This window comes from Hordeum vulgare, chromosome 1H (genome assembly GCF_904849725.1).
Source record: "Hordeum vulgare subsp. vulgare chromosome 1H, MorexV3_pseudomolecules_assembly, whole genome shotgun sequence".
Classification (NCBI taxonomy): domain Eukaryota; kingdom Viridiplantae; phylum Streptophyta; class Magnoliopsida; order Poales; family Poaceae; genus Hordeum; species Hordeum vulgare.
This window is the reverse complement of record NC_058518.1, coordinates 38005344-38019452: the sequence shown is the minus strand read 5'-3', so window position 1 is coordinate 38019452 and position 14109 is coordinate 38005344. Positions and strand designations below refer to the sequence as shown.

At 41.7% G+C, this 14109-nt stretch overlaps 2 protein-coding genes across 2 annotated transcripts; both read right to left on the bottom strand.

The window, feature by feature from the left end:
- Window positions 1-4385: 4385 nt before the first annotated feature.
- On the bottom strand, window positions 4386-7593 carry LOC123409249 (dihydrolipoyl dehydrogenase 1, mitochondrial-like). Its single transcript, XM_045102226.1, has 2 exons — window positions 7151-7593; window positions 4386-5820 (listed from the first exon to the last, which is right to left on the bottom strand). Exons 1-2 carry the CDS (start codon window positions 7415-7417, stop codon window positions 4570-4572), a joined length of 1518 nt encoding a protein of 505 aa, XP_044958161.1. The 5' UTR covers window positions 7418-7593; the 3' UTR covers window positions 4386-4569.
- Window positions 7594-7858: 265 nt separating this feature from the next.
- LOC123409150 (hydroxyproline O-galactosyltransferase GALT3) lies at window positions 7859-13433 on the bottom strand. Its single transcript, XM_045102149.1, has 7 exons — window positions 12729-13433; window positions 10579-10828; window positions 10219-10494; window positions 9116-9244; window positions 8620-8796; window positions 8433-8540; window positions 7859-8333 (listed from the first exon to the last, which is right to left on the bottom strand). Exons 1-7 carry the CDS (start codon window positions 13352-13354, stop codon window positions 8127-8129), a joined length of 1773 nt encoding a protein of 590 aa, XP_044958084.1. The 5' UTR covers window positions 13355-13433; the 3' UTR covers window positions 7859-8126.
- Window positions 13434-14109: the final 676 nt, after the last annotated feature.

Below are 14109 nucleotides of genomic sequence, written 5' to 3'. Positions count from 1 at the left end.
CAAAGTGGAATGGGAGTGGCAACTCACGTAAGCTCAATTGCCTCATCTTGTTGTCATTTGAATATGCTTATTGTATTTGCATTCTTATGCTCATATGTATGTTGTTTGCTAGACGACGGTGGCGACCACTATGTTCATGAGCTGGAAAAGAAGCCATTTGCTTTTAGCCACTATTGGATCATATTGAATGCCAAGCCAAAGTGGACACAAGTTGTGGCCGATCTCAAAGCCGGCAAGAAGAGGAATGATGGCTAAGCTTTCACTAATCCATCGGGTTGGACGATGAAGAGGATGATGTTTTTGTCGCAAATGGAAGAGATATCGTGTCAAAGGAAAATCGACAAGTCATGGGGAACAGGTGGGAGAAGGCAAGGATCTCTCGTGACGTCGCGGCTACAATAATTCGTCCACATGGACTGGCATTTTTTCGGCAAAGGAAAATAAGAAAGAGGAAAGGTACAAGCTCATGTTGAATGCACAAAAGGAGAGGATGGAGTGGGACTGGACATGGACGGAGAAGAAACTTGAAATTGAGAGGGAGAAGATCGAGTTGGAGAAGCAAGAGGCGGCGATCAAATGGGAACTCGAGTAGGCCAAGACATTTTGAGAGAATGAGCTGGAGAAGGAGAGATTGCAACTCGCACGAGACCCGGAGGATGTGAGGATCATGTTGGCGGTTGAAACCCTCTTGGATCAACGATCGTAGGGCGCATGTGGTGAGGGCGGCTACGATAGTGGATCATGCGACCAGGATGCAAGCGGAGCATGCAACCCGGACGAAGGCGGAGCTGGGGCTGCCCAGGCGAAGCAGGACGAGCAGGCGGCATGGGTGGCGCGTTCGGCCATTGATCCGATAAGCATCCCTTCTTGCTTGGACAATGATTTCATTTTCGCATGTTCGGTTTGTTGAACTGTGATTTGATTTTCTTTAGTTCGAAATGTTGAATTCAGACAATTTGTATCAGATGGTCGACGTACATGAATTGCATGGATTTGAGGTATGTGAATGTGCGGTGCAACATATGTGGGGCCGGCAGGCGCTTTTCGCAGACGCGCCCGTGGGCGTATGGGGTGTCAGGATTTGTCAAGTCCGGCTGTAGATGCTCTTAGTTTTGCAGAAATCATAATTTTACGGTGTTGTGCCAAAAATCACTAATTTTTAGGTTATTTTTTTGCAAAAAGCACACCAGTCAGTGGTTTAGACTGTTTTTCATAATGAATCGTAAGATAGACAAAATAGCAAAGACTAAAGTGTAAAAAGCCTAAGAGAGGAAACATCTGTTTTCAAAAAAGAAGATAAGGTGGATCGACGCGCTTGACCTCCATCCCAGTGCCACCACTCGTCGTATAAGTAGTTGATTTTCACATCCTACCAAACGTTGAAAAGCAGGTTAAGAAGATAACAGATGAGGGGATGCAGACTATCATACGCACCTATATCTCTCTTGTGTAGGAATAATGGCCCAGACGCTGTCTAGCAAGGATGGCCTCAATTTAGGAAAATCTGTAATCTATGATACTTAAATAGTTGATTTTCACTAATTCTAAGAGATCAGTGGGATGTTGGATATCAATCTGCTGAAGATCTTCACGCAAACAATTCCTGTCCCATCTTCTGTTTGCTGGATTGTTAAAATTTGAGACGATCTCCAACGGCTGATTACTTCGTGGATGTAGAGCACATAGCATGTGATCCCTCGGGATCCAATTATCGTTCCAAATACTAGTACCTTGCCCATTGCCAATTCTTCGAATAAGACCCTATTTTAAAACCTTAGCTAGAAAGCTATGTGGATGATTTCCACGTACCCCTCTGTAATTTTCCCAATGAGTTTATCCATTGGCTCTATTTTATTTTTTTCCCAACTTAAAGTTTAGTTTCGTGGGACATATATTTTCCCATGTAAAAATATAATATGCAATTAATTTTTATTTGGCGTTTTTTTACTTTTTATTGCGTACTTGTAAGAGGTAGACATGAAGTTTTTCAAAATTTATGGGGATTGAAATAGTTCAGCCTACATTAGAAATTATTGTGTAAATTTATAGATCACAAGCATACACTATTACTGTTTTCTTCACTGTAATTCTAAAATACCCAATTATTAACAAATTGACAATGTTGTATTTTGTAAACTATTCAACATGCATTAATAAGTATTATGTTGAAATTTTTAATAAAATTATTCAAATGTTATAAAATAAATTTATACTCCCTCCATCCCAAAATTCTTGTCTTACATTTGTGTAGATATGAATGTATCTAGTCATATTTTAGTATTTAGATACATCCATTTGTAGATAAATCTAAGACAAGAATTTTGGGATGGAGGAAGTAATACATGTTGAACTTTTTTCAATACACAATGCCATTTTTTAATATGAATACTTTTCTAAATACATGTTATAATTTTTTAATACACGTGAAAATAATTCAAAGAACATGTTAAACATTTTTGAAACGTACTAACATTTTTTTAAAGTTTATGGCCATTGTATTTTTTTCTTGCATTTCTTTTATTTTGAGCGGTAATAATAATATGAAAAATAAAAATAAAGAACCTGAAAAAATGAAAATAAAACTTGTGCGGGTCCATAGAAGTGTCCAATAGAAATAAAAACCGTTTCGAGCACTTTTGTAAGGCTAAAAACTGACACTTAAAAGTTTCAAAAAGAGTTGATTGTTTTCACACAAAAACGTATGCATGTGCTCTACTCCCTCCGTTCGGTGAAAAGTGAACATATAAACATTTTAAGACAAATTATGAAGTGAAGTAAAAAATACATTGAAAAGGTGCAAGCCACCATCTCTCTTCTCTTTAATTATCCAACCCTCAATGAGCTAAGTGCATGTACCAGTTAAGGACACTATGAGTAGAATGTTATTGATCTTGATTATCATGTGATGAGAAAGAAGCATTTTTTTTCTACTTTAAAATGCATTGAAAAGATGAAATTACATTTTTTTATGGATTTTTTTAAAGCGAAACGTACACTCTTCACCGAACGAAAAGAGTAAGTGACTTCCAAATTTCGTTAGACTTCCATTGTACTCCCTCCGTTCCTATATATAAGACATTTTAGAGATTTCACTATATACTACATACGGATGTATGTAGTCATATTTTAGAGTGTAAGTTCATTTATTTTACTCCGTATGTAGTCTATAGTCAAATATCTAAAAGGTCTTATATTTCGGAACAGAGGGAGTATTGTGTAAAAAAATACCTCTTATATATGCACTCAGCAGTGTATGACACGGTGGACAACCTATGTGTACAATGCTATCCGTGATTACGAGAGCCCAGGTTCGACCCTGTATCACTCATTTTTTATCTTTCTAATTTCTAATTTCTGAAGTTTTCTTGAGCGATTAAATAAAATATGAAGTTTTCTAATTTCGAACATTAATTTCATGTATTTTATAACTTTAGACACTATATTAACCGTGCATGATAAGTCAAGGCACCTTGAGTATATTTAACCCATTCTAATTCTCTCAACATACAATCCTTCACATCACCAAATGTGCCACATCATCATTCACTGTCTTGTAGCATATGCATACTTTAATTTAATATCTTTATCACCATCGACGTCTAACATCCATGCATATTCTTTATTCACACATAAATACTTCCTAAAAATAATAGCTTTTAATTTACATAATTTTATTCATGTAAAAATAAAATTTATCTTTTAAAATCCTGCGTCAATGCCCGGGAAATCACCTAGTATCATTTATGTGAGCTCCTCTTAAAATCTCTCATTCCCATTCCGCAACACGATCTTAGCTGGTGATGTCGATGTGGGAAAGACCATAAAAAAACTCCACGACTTCTCTTTTTTGAGTCATTGCCCGCGTAAAAAGTACCCAACTTTTGACACTTGTAATTGGGATTGAATAATCAAAATATGTTTGCCTCCGTGTTGAATCATCAAAATATGTTTGCCCCGTTGCAACACGTATGCAATGAGCTACATATAACTGTGTAGTACATCGGCGGTTTCTAAATATAAGTCTTCTAGATATCTTATTATGAACTAGTACATACGGATATATATATTTGACATATTTTAGCGTGTAGATTCACTCATTTTGCTACTACTATTTAGTCCATAGTAAAATATCTAATATGAATTTCCAGCAACATGCATTTTCATACGTGATGTACACAAAAAGGACAAATATGTGTATAAAAATGGGCCTTCCTTTTGTTCTTTTTTGGCCAGTATTTTTTTCTTTTTTGCATACAGACATGTAAAAAACATCTATATGTATCCTTGCAAAAAAAATGATTTTTCCTAAAACTTGTAAATAGCATTTTTTTTCTGGTCTTCTTCAAAATACCGGCCTCGGTCTCCAAAACGCCTCACTCCAGATGTAGGGCCTAAGAAGGAAACATAAATTCAATGGCATGTACAACGATCCTGTGGCACTGGCAACTGTTAATTCACAGTATCGCCGACAGGGCGAAATGACAACCATACGCTTTTTGTTCCCATACATCCAAAATTATTACAAAATTTTGGAACTTGCTGAGACAAGTAATAACAGAAAAGGAAAGATTATATGTGGATGGCTTTAGAATGGGTTTGCAAGCAAGCCTCCTTGAGGGCTTCACTCACAGTGGGGTGAGCATGGCATATCCGGGCAACATCCTCGCTCGACGCTCCATACTGCAGGGCAAGCACAGCTTCATGGATGATCTCTCCAGCATTCTGCGCCATTATGTGCACACCAAGAATCTTGTCAGTTTCCTTGTCAGCCACGACCTTAACCATCCCCTCGGCATCATCGATAGCCTTCGCACGGCTGTTCGCCATGAGCGGGAATTTGCCAACTCGGTAGGGAATTCCTGAGGCCTTCACCTGCTCCTCCGTCTTGCCAACGGATGCCACCTCTGGGTGTGTGTAGACCACACCAGGCACCAGATCGTAGTCGACGTGACCTTCCTTGCCAGCGAGGAACTCAACACATGCCACACCATCCTCTTCAGCCTTGTGGGCAAGCATGGGCCCAGGGATGGCATCACCAATCGCATACACTCCATTCACATTGGTCATGAATCTCTTATCGACGAGGATCCTGCCAGCCTTGTCCATCTCAACCCCAATGGCATCCAGCCCGAGCCCGGCGGTATAAGGGGTTCTCCCAGCAGAGACAAGAACGATGTCTGCTTCAAGGGTGCTCTGCTCACCTCCAGCTGCAGGCTCAAGTGTTAGCTTCACCCCGTCTCCAGAGGTATCAACTCCGACCACCTTTGTCTTGAGCATAAACTTCATTTTCTGCTTCTGCAACATGCGTTGGAACTGCTTCCTGATTTCACCATCCATTGATGGGACTATGTCCGGAGCAAATTCAACCACAGTGACCTCTGTCCCAAGACGATTCCAGACTGAACCCATTTCCAGGCCAATGTAACCAGCTCCAATGACAACCATTTTCTTTGGGATACCCGACAAGCACAGGGCACCAGTAGATGAAACAATCTTCTTCTCATCGATTGTGATCCCAGGAAGTGATTTTACATCAGATCCAGTGGCAATGATTATGTTTTTTCCTTTGACAACAGTGTTACCACCATCAACCAAATCAACCGATACTTCTGAAGGGGAGGTAAGTTTCCCAAAGCCTTTGACATACGTCACTTTGTTCTTCTTAAAGAGGCCTTCGATTCCTTTTGTTAATCCGGCCACAGCCTTGTCTTTCTGCGCCATCATGGCTGGGAGATCCACTTCCAGGTTAGAGATTTTCACTCCATGGTGCGCAAAAGAAGTCTTTGCTTCATGGTACATATGAGAAGAGTGCAACAGAGCCTGGCGGATCAGAACCATGGAAGGGAGTTAGAAGTGTTCCCAATAAGCACATCTGCAAGGATATATCACCAACGTAGATAATTCTCTAGGTGTACTTGTTCACATAGAAGAAATACATCAAATGTTTAGATTCCAGATAAAGTTGTTAATCTTATGCTAAGAGAATCCTAAGCTACAACATAAACCTTATGTAGGAGCTATACGGATGATAGGCCTGTAGAGAAAGATGTTGTGCACATATATTAGTAATATCCAACCTTGCAATAGTGTATCCAACTATGCTAGAGTTTGCATCCAATTAGGAGTCTTTGTCTTGGGAGTCAAATTATGTTGTTGACTTTGTATGTTAGGATATGGTTCCAGCTGTTACAAACTGGACTTGCTGTTCAGTGTAATCGACTTAGAAGGTTCATATGGGGGATGTATCCTATTGTAAGAGGGAAGCAAGAAATGAACTCTTTCCGTTCTACTCCCTCCGTTTTTAAATATAAGCCCTTTTAAAGATTTTAATAGGGCTTGTATTTAAAAACGGAGGGAGTAGTTGGCTAGTTGCCATCCCTACCCATCTAACTTCTCCATCTATCCCCACTACGTCACTTCCTAGCCAATCTTCCTACCTTATGAGAAGTTGAGTTACCGTGTAGATGTTTATGTCGAACAAGAGTAAGTTTAGCTTGTATTGTAGTATAGCTTAAATCATATATTTGAAATATAGGAAGGATAAACATGTACTCCCTCCGTCCCAAAATAAGTGTCTTAAGCTTAGTATAATTTTATACTAGAGCTAGTACAAAGTTAAGACAGTTATTTTGGGACGGAGGGAGTAGTACAAAGATGTTTCACTCTCACATATAAAGATTTGACTTAATGCTTTTGTTTCAGCAGGAACAGTGTTCTGGTCAACTGTTTGGGGGGATAAGTGTGGAAAACCCTTCGCCATTTAGGACGTACTCCTACTATAAATTCTGTTGACAAGGCAAAAAAAAAAAAAAATAGACCCGTTTAACTGATTGCAGATGAAGCCCTCGCAAGTGCGTGTATACAGAATTTATAAGGGTGCAAAATCTAACTGGAACCAGAGTTAGCTATAAAGCAAACAAAAATAATCTGCTCAGACGATGCTTACTAGAAGTTGGAATAACAAATATATATAAGCCTTGTTAGTTGTTACCCAAGGCCGCCAAGGCAACGAGAACCAACCAAACTCGCATCAATTTCATAATAGAAAAAGCAACACCACACGAGCTACAAGGAACGACAAGAGGCTAACTAATAGCCATGCATCACACAAACAAATGGGGAGGGCGTCGTCAGTCAGTCAATGAATCACCTTGGAGGGGATGCACCCGACGTTGAGGCAGGTCCCGCCGAGGGTGCCCCGCTTCTCGATGCAGGTGGTCTTGAGCCCCAGCTGCGCCGCCTTGATGGCCGCCACGTACCCGCCCGGGCCGCCGCCGACCACCACGACGTCGCTCTCCTCCGCCGCCGCCGCCGCCGCGTACGCCCTCCACGCCGACAGCGCCGCCGCCCCGGGGGCGTGCGCCCGCCGCGCCACGGCCTCCGCCGCCCTCCGCCTCGCCAGGATAGCCAGCGCCATCTCTCCCTCTCCTTGCGCGCTTTCTGAGGAGGAGGAACAAATGGGAGGCGCCTATGGCGTGGTCTGCTCGATAAATAAAAGTTACTATTTCTTCGTTCTCTGTGCTACCGGGCCGTACGTTGGGCCGAGAGGGAAGTCGCTGGCTGTGAGCCAGCGCCCAATCCTGCAGAGGATATGCCGCTGCCCGCTGCAAGCATTTGTAGACCACTGCTGGGATCCTGGGGAGGCTCTGCCCCCACAAGTCAATTCATTTTGCTATCTCTACATCTCTATCACAACCACTAAAGAAAATCACATGCTTCTCATTCGATCAATCTGTTCCAACAGAGGCATTTCAAAAAGAAAGGGAAAAATCTACTCAGGTTATAAATTGAAGTTATGCACATGGTTTTATTTGCCATTAACTTCGTCGCTGGGAACAAGCATATGGAATGCTCGAGATCTCTAATTTGTAAGTATTTCATATCTTTCAAAGACTCGTATGAGAACAACAGACGTATTTTACATGGACCAACACTCTCTCTTCCGTGAAACGAAACCGTTGATCAGACCAAAAAAAGATGATCGCCGATCGTTACAACTGTTACACGCCTACTTCCCACAGCATACTACAACAACAACAACAACAACAACAACAACAACAACAACAACAACAACAAACAAGACTAACTAATCTACCACGTCCTTGCTCGGACGGCCCCATCCAAAGTTATTCACAGCACACTGCTTGAGATTCCTTCTGGAGCTTCTCCCACAAGCACAGCATGAGCCTCGGGCTCTGATAGTGGGCGAGCACGTAATCAGAATCGCATCCTTCGTTGTAGAAGCGCTCGTCGTTGGCGTAGTTCACTTCCTGGCCGCTCTCTTTGTATTGCTGGATCCATATTCCCATCGCCACATCCTCAAGCTTAAATAGCTGAGGCAGCAACGAGGAAAATCAAGAGAGTTGTCGATGGGTAAACACAAGAAAGAAGTTTATGAACGCATTGCGATGCGAGTTGGTTTATCTTCGAACCTGAAGCGTTCGCTCTAGGTGACCTCGAACCACAAACTTAGCAATGTCCCTTGAAATTATGTATCCCGGACCATGAGCCCATGGCGGATATGTTTCAACAGGCCATTCCTGCGTTCCTCGGGGGTAAGAAAAGCAGCCTAAGAATGATATCTGCGTGCAGGGCAGGGTAACTGGAAACATGCCGTACCTTTGGACTGATAAACCACTTGCTATCCTTGTCTCTGTGTGGTGAAGACTGGAAAGACATAAGACCATACAAAAGACCACGGGGGTTGCTCTTCTTCAGGCTAGACATGACTTCATCAATCCTAACAAAAGCATCGTCATCTGTTTTCATGATGTACTTTGCAGGCATAATTTTGGTCTGCAAATTTGTAGACAAAATATAAGTTTATGTTACCAGGATGTGAATATATTGCTAGATAGTAGATACAGGCTATAGCCCATATCTGGAATTTGAGAAGGCGCTAAACCATGGTGATTTCAGGTTTACTTAACACATACAACATGTATAATAAGTAAACCATAACAAAGGTGTTTGTATCCAGTAAATAACATAAGTTAATAAACCGTGGTCTTCCAAAAACCATTGTAATTTTGGAGTATTTGAAGATCTAGTTATGGTCTACAGAGCAAGGAAAATGAAGTTCTTATAAGCTGCAAACCTGAAAGAGAATACATACCCCAAACATACAAATTGCAACAGTCTTCAGAGTGATCAAGGTATAGTAGTCAACAAATGGCATAAACTGGATATCACCGTACAGCTGAGCTTCTCTCCATAATTCCATATTGACCTGATCATTCTTATGCTGCATTTTAGGCCGAAAAAATGACGATCACATTGGATGAAACCAGTACTAGGTTATAGTAACACTTGAGAAGTTATTTGTCATGGATGAAAACTGAGCTTGAAAAAATTTGTTCCTTCAATTTAACCTTGTCATGTTATTCTTCACAGAAATTCACCTTGGTTACCCAGTGCTAATTTAAGCTTCATGACTGCCATGAATAAAACAAAACCAAGGAAGAAGAAGATCTGCATTGTAGGGATATAGCTGGGATTTTATTAATTTTTCTGCATTTTAAATTTTATCTGCAACAACTTAACTACTGAACAAGGTGCTAGCTGGATTGTTAATGCTATATAAGCCTACTTCAAATGTAAGAGGTAGGAAACAATGAAATATATATTTCTTCAACACAGAAAGTAATAAATATACAAATTTTCTAATCTATTCATTGGTGTATTAGTATAACAAGAAGTTGTTAGTCCAACAAGAAGCAGTGTAAGGGTCTATTTGCATCTTAGGTCCAAAACATTCCTATACAGGATCGACACCCAAAAATTATTATATTATCTTCCCCTTCTTTTTTTTTCTCACTGTAATCAGCTTTGAAGTAACTATGTAACAACTAAGTGAAAACCCATCTGTCACGTGTGGATATAGTCACTAAATGTTCCTCGATCCAAAACAAAATTTAGCAAGTTATACAACACAATGTGATTTTGTTTCATCTAATATCCATATTATAAAGAAACATGGTCAGTCTCTCCCAAGAATGTGAATGGAATTGGTGTTCATGTACTACTACGTAGAAGCTAGTCTGTGTAGATATAATAATTGCCACAGGAAACTGGAAAAACAATTACGATTAGGAAGATCCAAGATATAAGCAAGTTGCACTCAATCCAATAAGCAATCACAAGTGAACAGAAGTATTGATGCAAAAGAAAGAACCTGAAAAACTGTAACTGCACTCAAGGCCATTGAAGTAAGCTTACAAGGCCAGTGAAAAACCGCACGGCTACTTCGCCTGAGCGGACAGACTCGTATTGCATCCATGTTCGCCTCAAAGCCATCCGGCGCTTGAAGTTGTTTCCAGTAGAGAAAACACCAACAAGAAGAAAAATTCGCTTCTTTGGAACAGGTGGGGCCTTCAGAAGCTCAACACTAGCCATGTCTACATCTTCTGAAACTGGCAGTCCATTAGCCAAGATTGATAGGAGCTCCAAATCTCCAGAGACCTTGACTTCTGCTACTGACCATGGCTCCAACCTCTATCAAAAACCTAACAGTATTCATAATTATCCAATACTCATGAACATTGATGAATGCAATCTTATCACTTAGCATAAGATTACCTCTCTGTATGCAAATGATGTCTCGTGCCTCCCATTTACTGTCAAATGGAAGCCCTCAGCACCAGCCCACAGTGTTGCTGTGAAAGGCTCTCCTTCGACAATTGTGGAACTGCCACTGAAATGTGCACGTCCTTTGAGCCTCTTTTCATCTTCAGGATGGTTTGCACTAACATTCTGTGTGGTATTGCTACTCCCCTGAATGTTATTCGCACTCACTTGCTGATTGCAACGAACAAGGGCATCGACCGGACTGATCAAAAGAAATTTTGTTTTATCAGAACCACCAGAAACTATAATAACAAGAAAAATATTACATAATTCAAATAGTATATACAGATATGTTTTATTTGTTGAGGGAATGGCTAAATTATACCGGAGGCCCACTTAAGTCCTACATGGCATCCACATGGATGGCCAACGCAAGTACAAGACAGTCAACACAAGTCCAAGCAAGCTACCATGGGCCCAAGCAAGCCACCATAGTCAACAAAAGTCCAAAACGTCGGGAGTTGTGGGACTTCGGAAATGGCAACGGACCGTCGGGAGTTGTGGGACTTCGGAAATGGCAACGTTCTAAACGTTCCGTGTACTGAGCATTGCTCCCGACGGCTCTCTTCATAGGACGTAGGTCGCGCTCCCACGAGGCGACTGAACCTATTTAAAAAACGTCGTCGTGTCACTTTGTCAATGTACAATGACCTTCGCTATAAGGCCTTCGTACACAGCCCTAATTACATTTCTCTACCCACGCCTCTAAGTATACCCTAGCCAAAAGTTGTTTCCATAACAATAACATTATTACTAATAATAAGAGCCATGATAGTGTCATACAAGGACTGCTAGAACAAAAGTTGTTCATTCGGCATATAGGATCGTTGCACCTTTTGGTCATCACCACTGTAGCTACTCAAATGGTAAATCAAAGTTCTAAGGGCAATTAACATATTACTTTTACCCAACGATTCTTTGAATATAGATATACTCAACCACCATCAACAACTAAAACCCCAACAAGCAACGAAAATAAAGACTGTTCACTGGTAGCCTGGTAGCAACTTTTTAATAAACCACAAAATTGCTAAATCGATCCACTTGGAGGCTGACAGTAGCAGGAGCGGAACCATGTTGGGCTGAGTGGGGGCCCAGGCCCCCAGTCAATTTCTGTTTTTACTGCTATGAAGCCCAAATCCAAATATTTTTGCCCCCAGTCACTTCGGCCCTCGCTGAATTCTTGGGCTGGGTCGGCCCCTGAGAGTAGAATATTCTGACTTACGGACTGTTCAAAATGACATCAACCACCACTAGAGACTGGTCGTGATAAATTTGCTGAGGGCACAACATGGTATCTAATCGAACAATTATGGCAATGGCACCCATTTGTTGGTTGCTCTCATTTTCAGCATACATAATTATTGTGTATCTGTGTTATGATGAACTGAAGATCAACACAGTGTTTAACTCAGTGATCCTAAACACAGTCAATCATATCAAAAGTGATGCTTGCTGAGTTCTTGCATACCCAGTTCATCATAACACAGATACCCAGTCATAACCACAGAGAAATACTGCCTTATCATTTTGCATTCTTGCATACCCAATCAAAGTCTAACCACTAATATGCACTGATGCAACATACCAGTCTTTCATGTAATGTATTCATTAACAACGTGAGTTAATCATCTGGACAACACTATTCAAGCATAGCGCAATGCTAAATAGTACTACATAGAGTTGATGCATTGAGTTAACTCAATGTATCATCCTATGTATATAGTTCACTCAATTCTGTATATAGTTAAGATTATCTCATACTCTATTCTCTATATAGTTAACTCAATGTATGAGATAATCTCTGCATTGAGTTGGCTGCAAAGCAACAGTAACTGTAAGATCAGACACGGGGCCACAGGGGACAATCTATATGTAGGGAACAATCTATGTTAAGCCACAGGGACAGTCTATATGTAGAGATCCTTATCCATTAACAGAGAGAATGCAGGTATCTCAACCATGGCACCAAGCTAGATCGAACACCAAAGTCCTGATATCTCTAGACGCCATCAACTGAAAGCATGATAGCTGGTAAGAGCGTGCCTCAAAGAGTTCAAATTTGCAGATCTCAGCAAGCAACAGTGACAAAAAAGGATCACCTTAGCTGCCAGCTGCTATTGCTGCCGATGTGACCAAGCGGCGGGCACCGCTCCCACTCCCCCCAGCCGTCCTCACGAGTCCAAGAACTCTGCTCCACCACCATCCCGGAAGGCCCGAGACTGACATTGAAGCACGCCACCACCTCGCCGCCTCCTCCCACCAACTCCACCCGGAACCTGGCCGCTCCTTGCTTGGGCACCCCGACCACCGTCACCGCGGCGCCCTCCGCGAGCCCGCACGGGATCTTGACCCCGCGAGCGCGCAGATCCCCATCCACGGACGCCCGGCAGTCCGCGTCGCGGGTGTCCTGGTTGCTGCCGGTTGCCGCCGCGACGGCGGCGGTGAGGTTGCGCCAGGCGGCGGCCGCCTCGAGGACGCCCGCGGCGGTGCCTGGGATCGCATCGGAGCGGGAAAGGATGGGGCGGAGGAGGTGCCAGGAGAGGTGCGCGGTGGAGTTGGCGGGGGCGGGGTAAAGGCCCGAGAGTCCGGGGAGGGAGGGCAGGAGGTCGGCGACCGAGCCGGCGGGGAAGGTGGCGGGCTGGTGGGCGGTGAAGGGAGAAGGCGAGAGGAGGAGGAGCAGGGCGGCGAGGGAGACGATGAGGATCACGCCGGAGCAATTCCTCATCGGAGCGACTAGTCCACGCCACGGGGAGACCTCACGCTCAATAATTTGAGCTCGTGTATATTTTAGAGAGGGGGAAAATCACAAAGTCGAAATGTTGGCCTCCATGGAAAATGTTTATCATCCATTCACAACTTCGTTTATACAGACAACTATTCCCTCCGTTTCCTAAATACTCCCTCTTTTCCTAAATATAAGTCTTTCTACAAGTTTCACTAGTAACTACATACGGATGTATATAAACATATTTTAGAATATAGATTCAATCATTTTGCTCCGTATGTAGATCCCTAGTAAAATCGCTTAAAAGACTTATATTTAGAAACGGAGGGAGTATAAGACATGAGATTATATACTAACAACTACTATATACAAAACAGTATGAATGAATCTAAACTTTAAACTATGTTTATATACATTCATATGTACTCCCTCCGTTTCTAAATATAAGACATTTTAAAGATCTTATTATGGACTACATACGGAACAAAATGAACGAATGTATACTCTAAAATATGTCTATATACATCCGTATGTAATCCGTATTGAAATCTCTAGAAGGTCTTATATTTAGAAACGGAGGAGGTAATTCATCTTTACAAAAAATCTTATTTATATTTAGGAACGGAGGAAGTAACTCATTTCAAGTATGTACTTTCTTTTACAGATTTCAATGAACTAAAGAACAAAATGAATGAATCTATATTCTATAATATGCCTATATACATATATATATATATAATTCGTATTGAAATCTC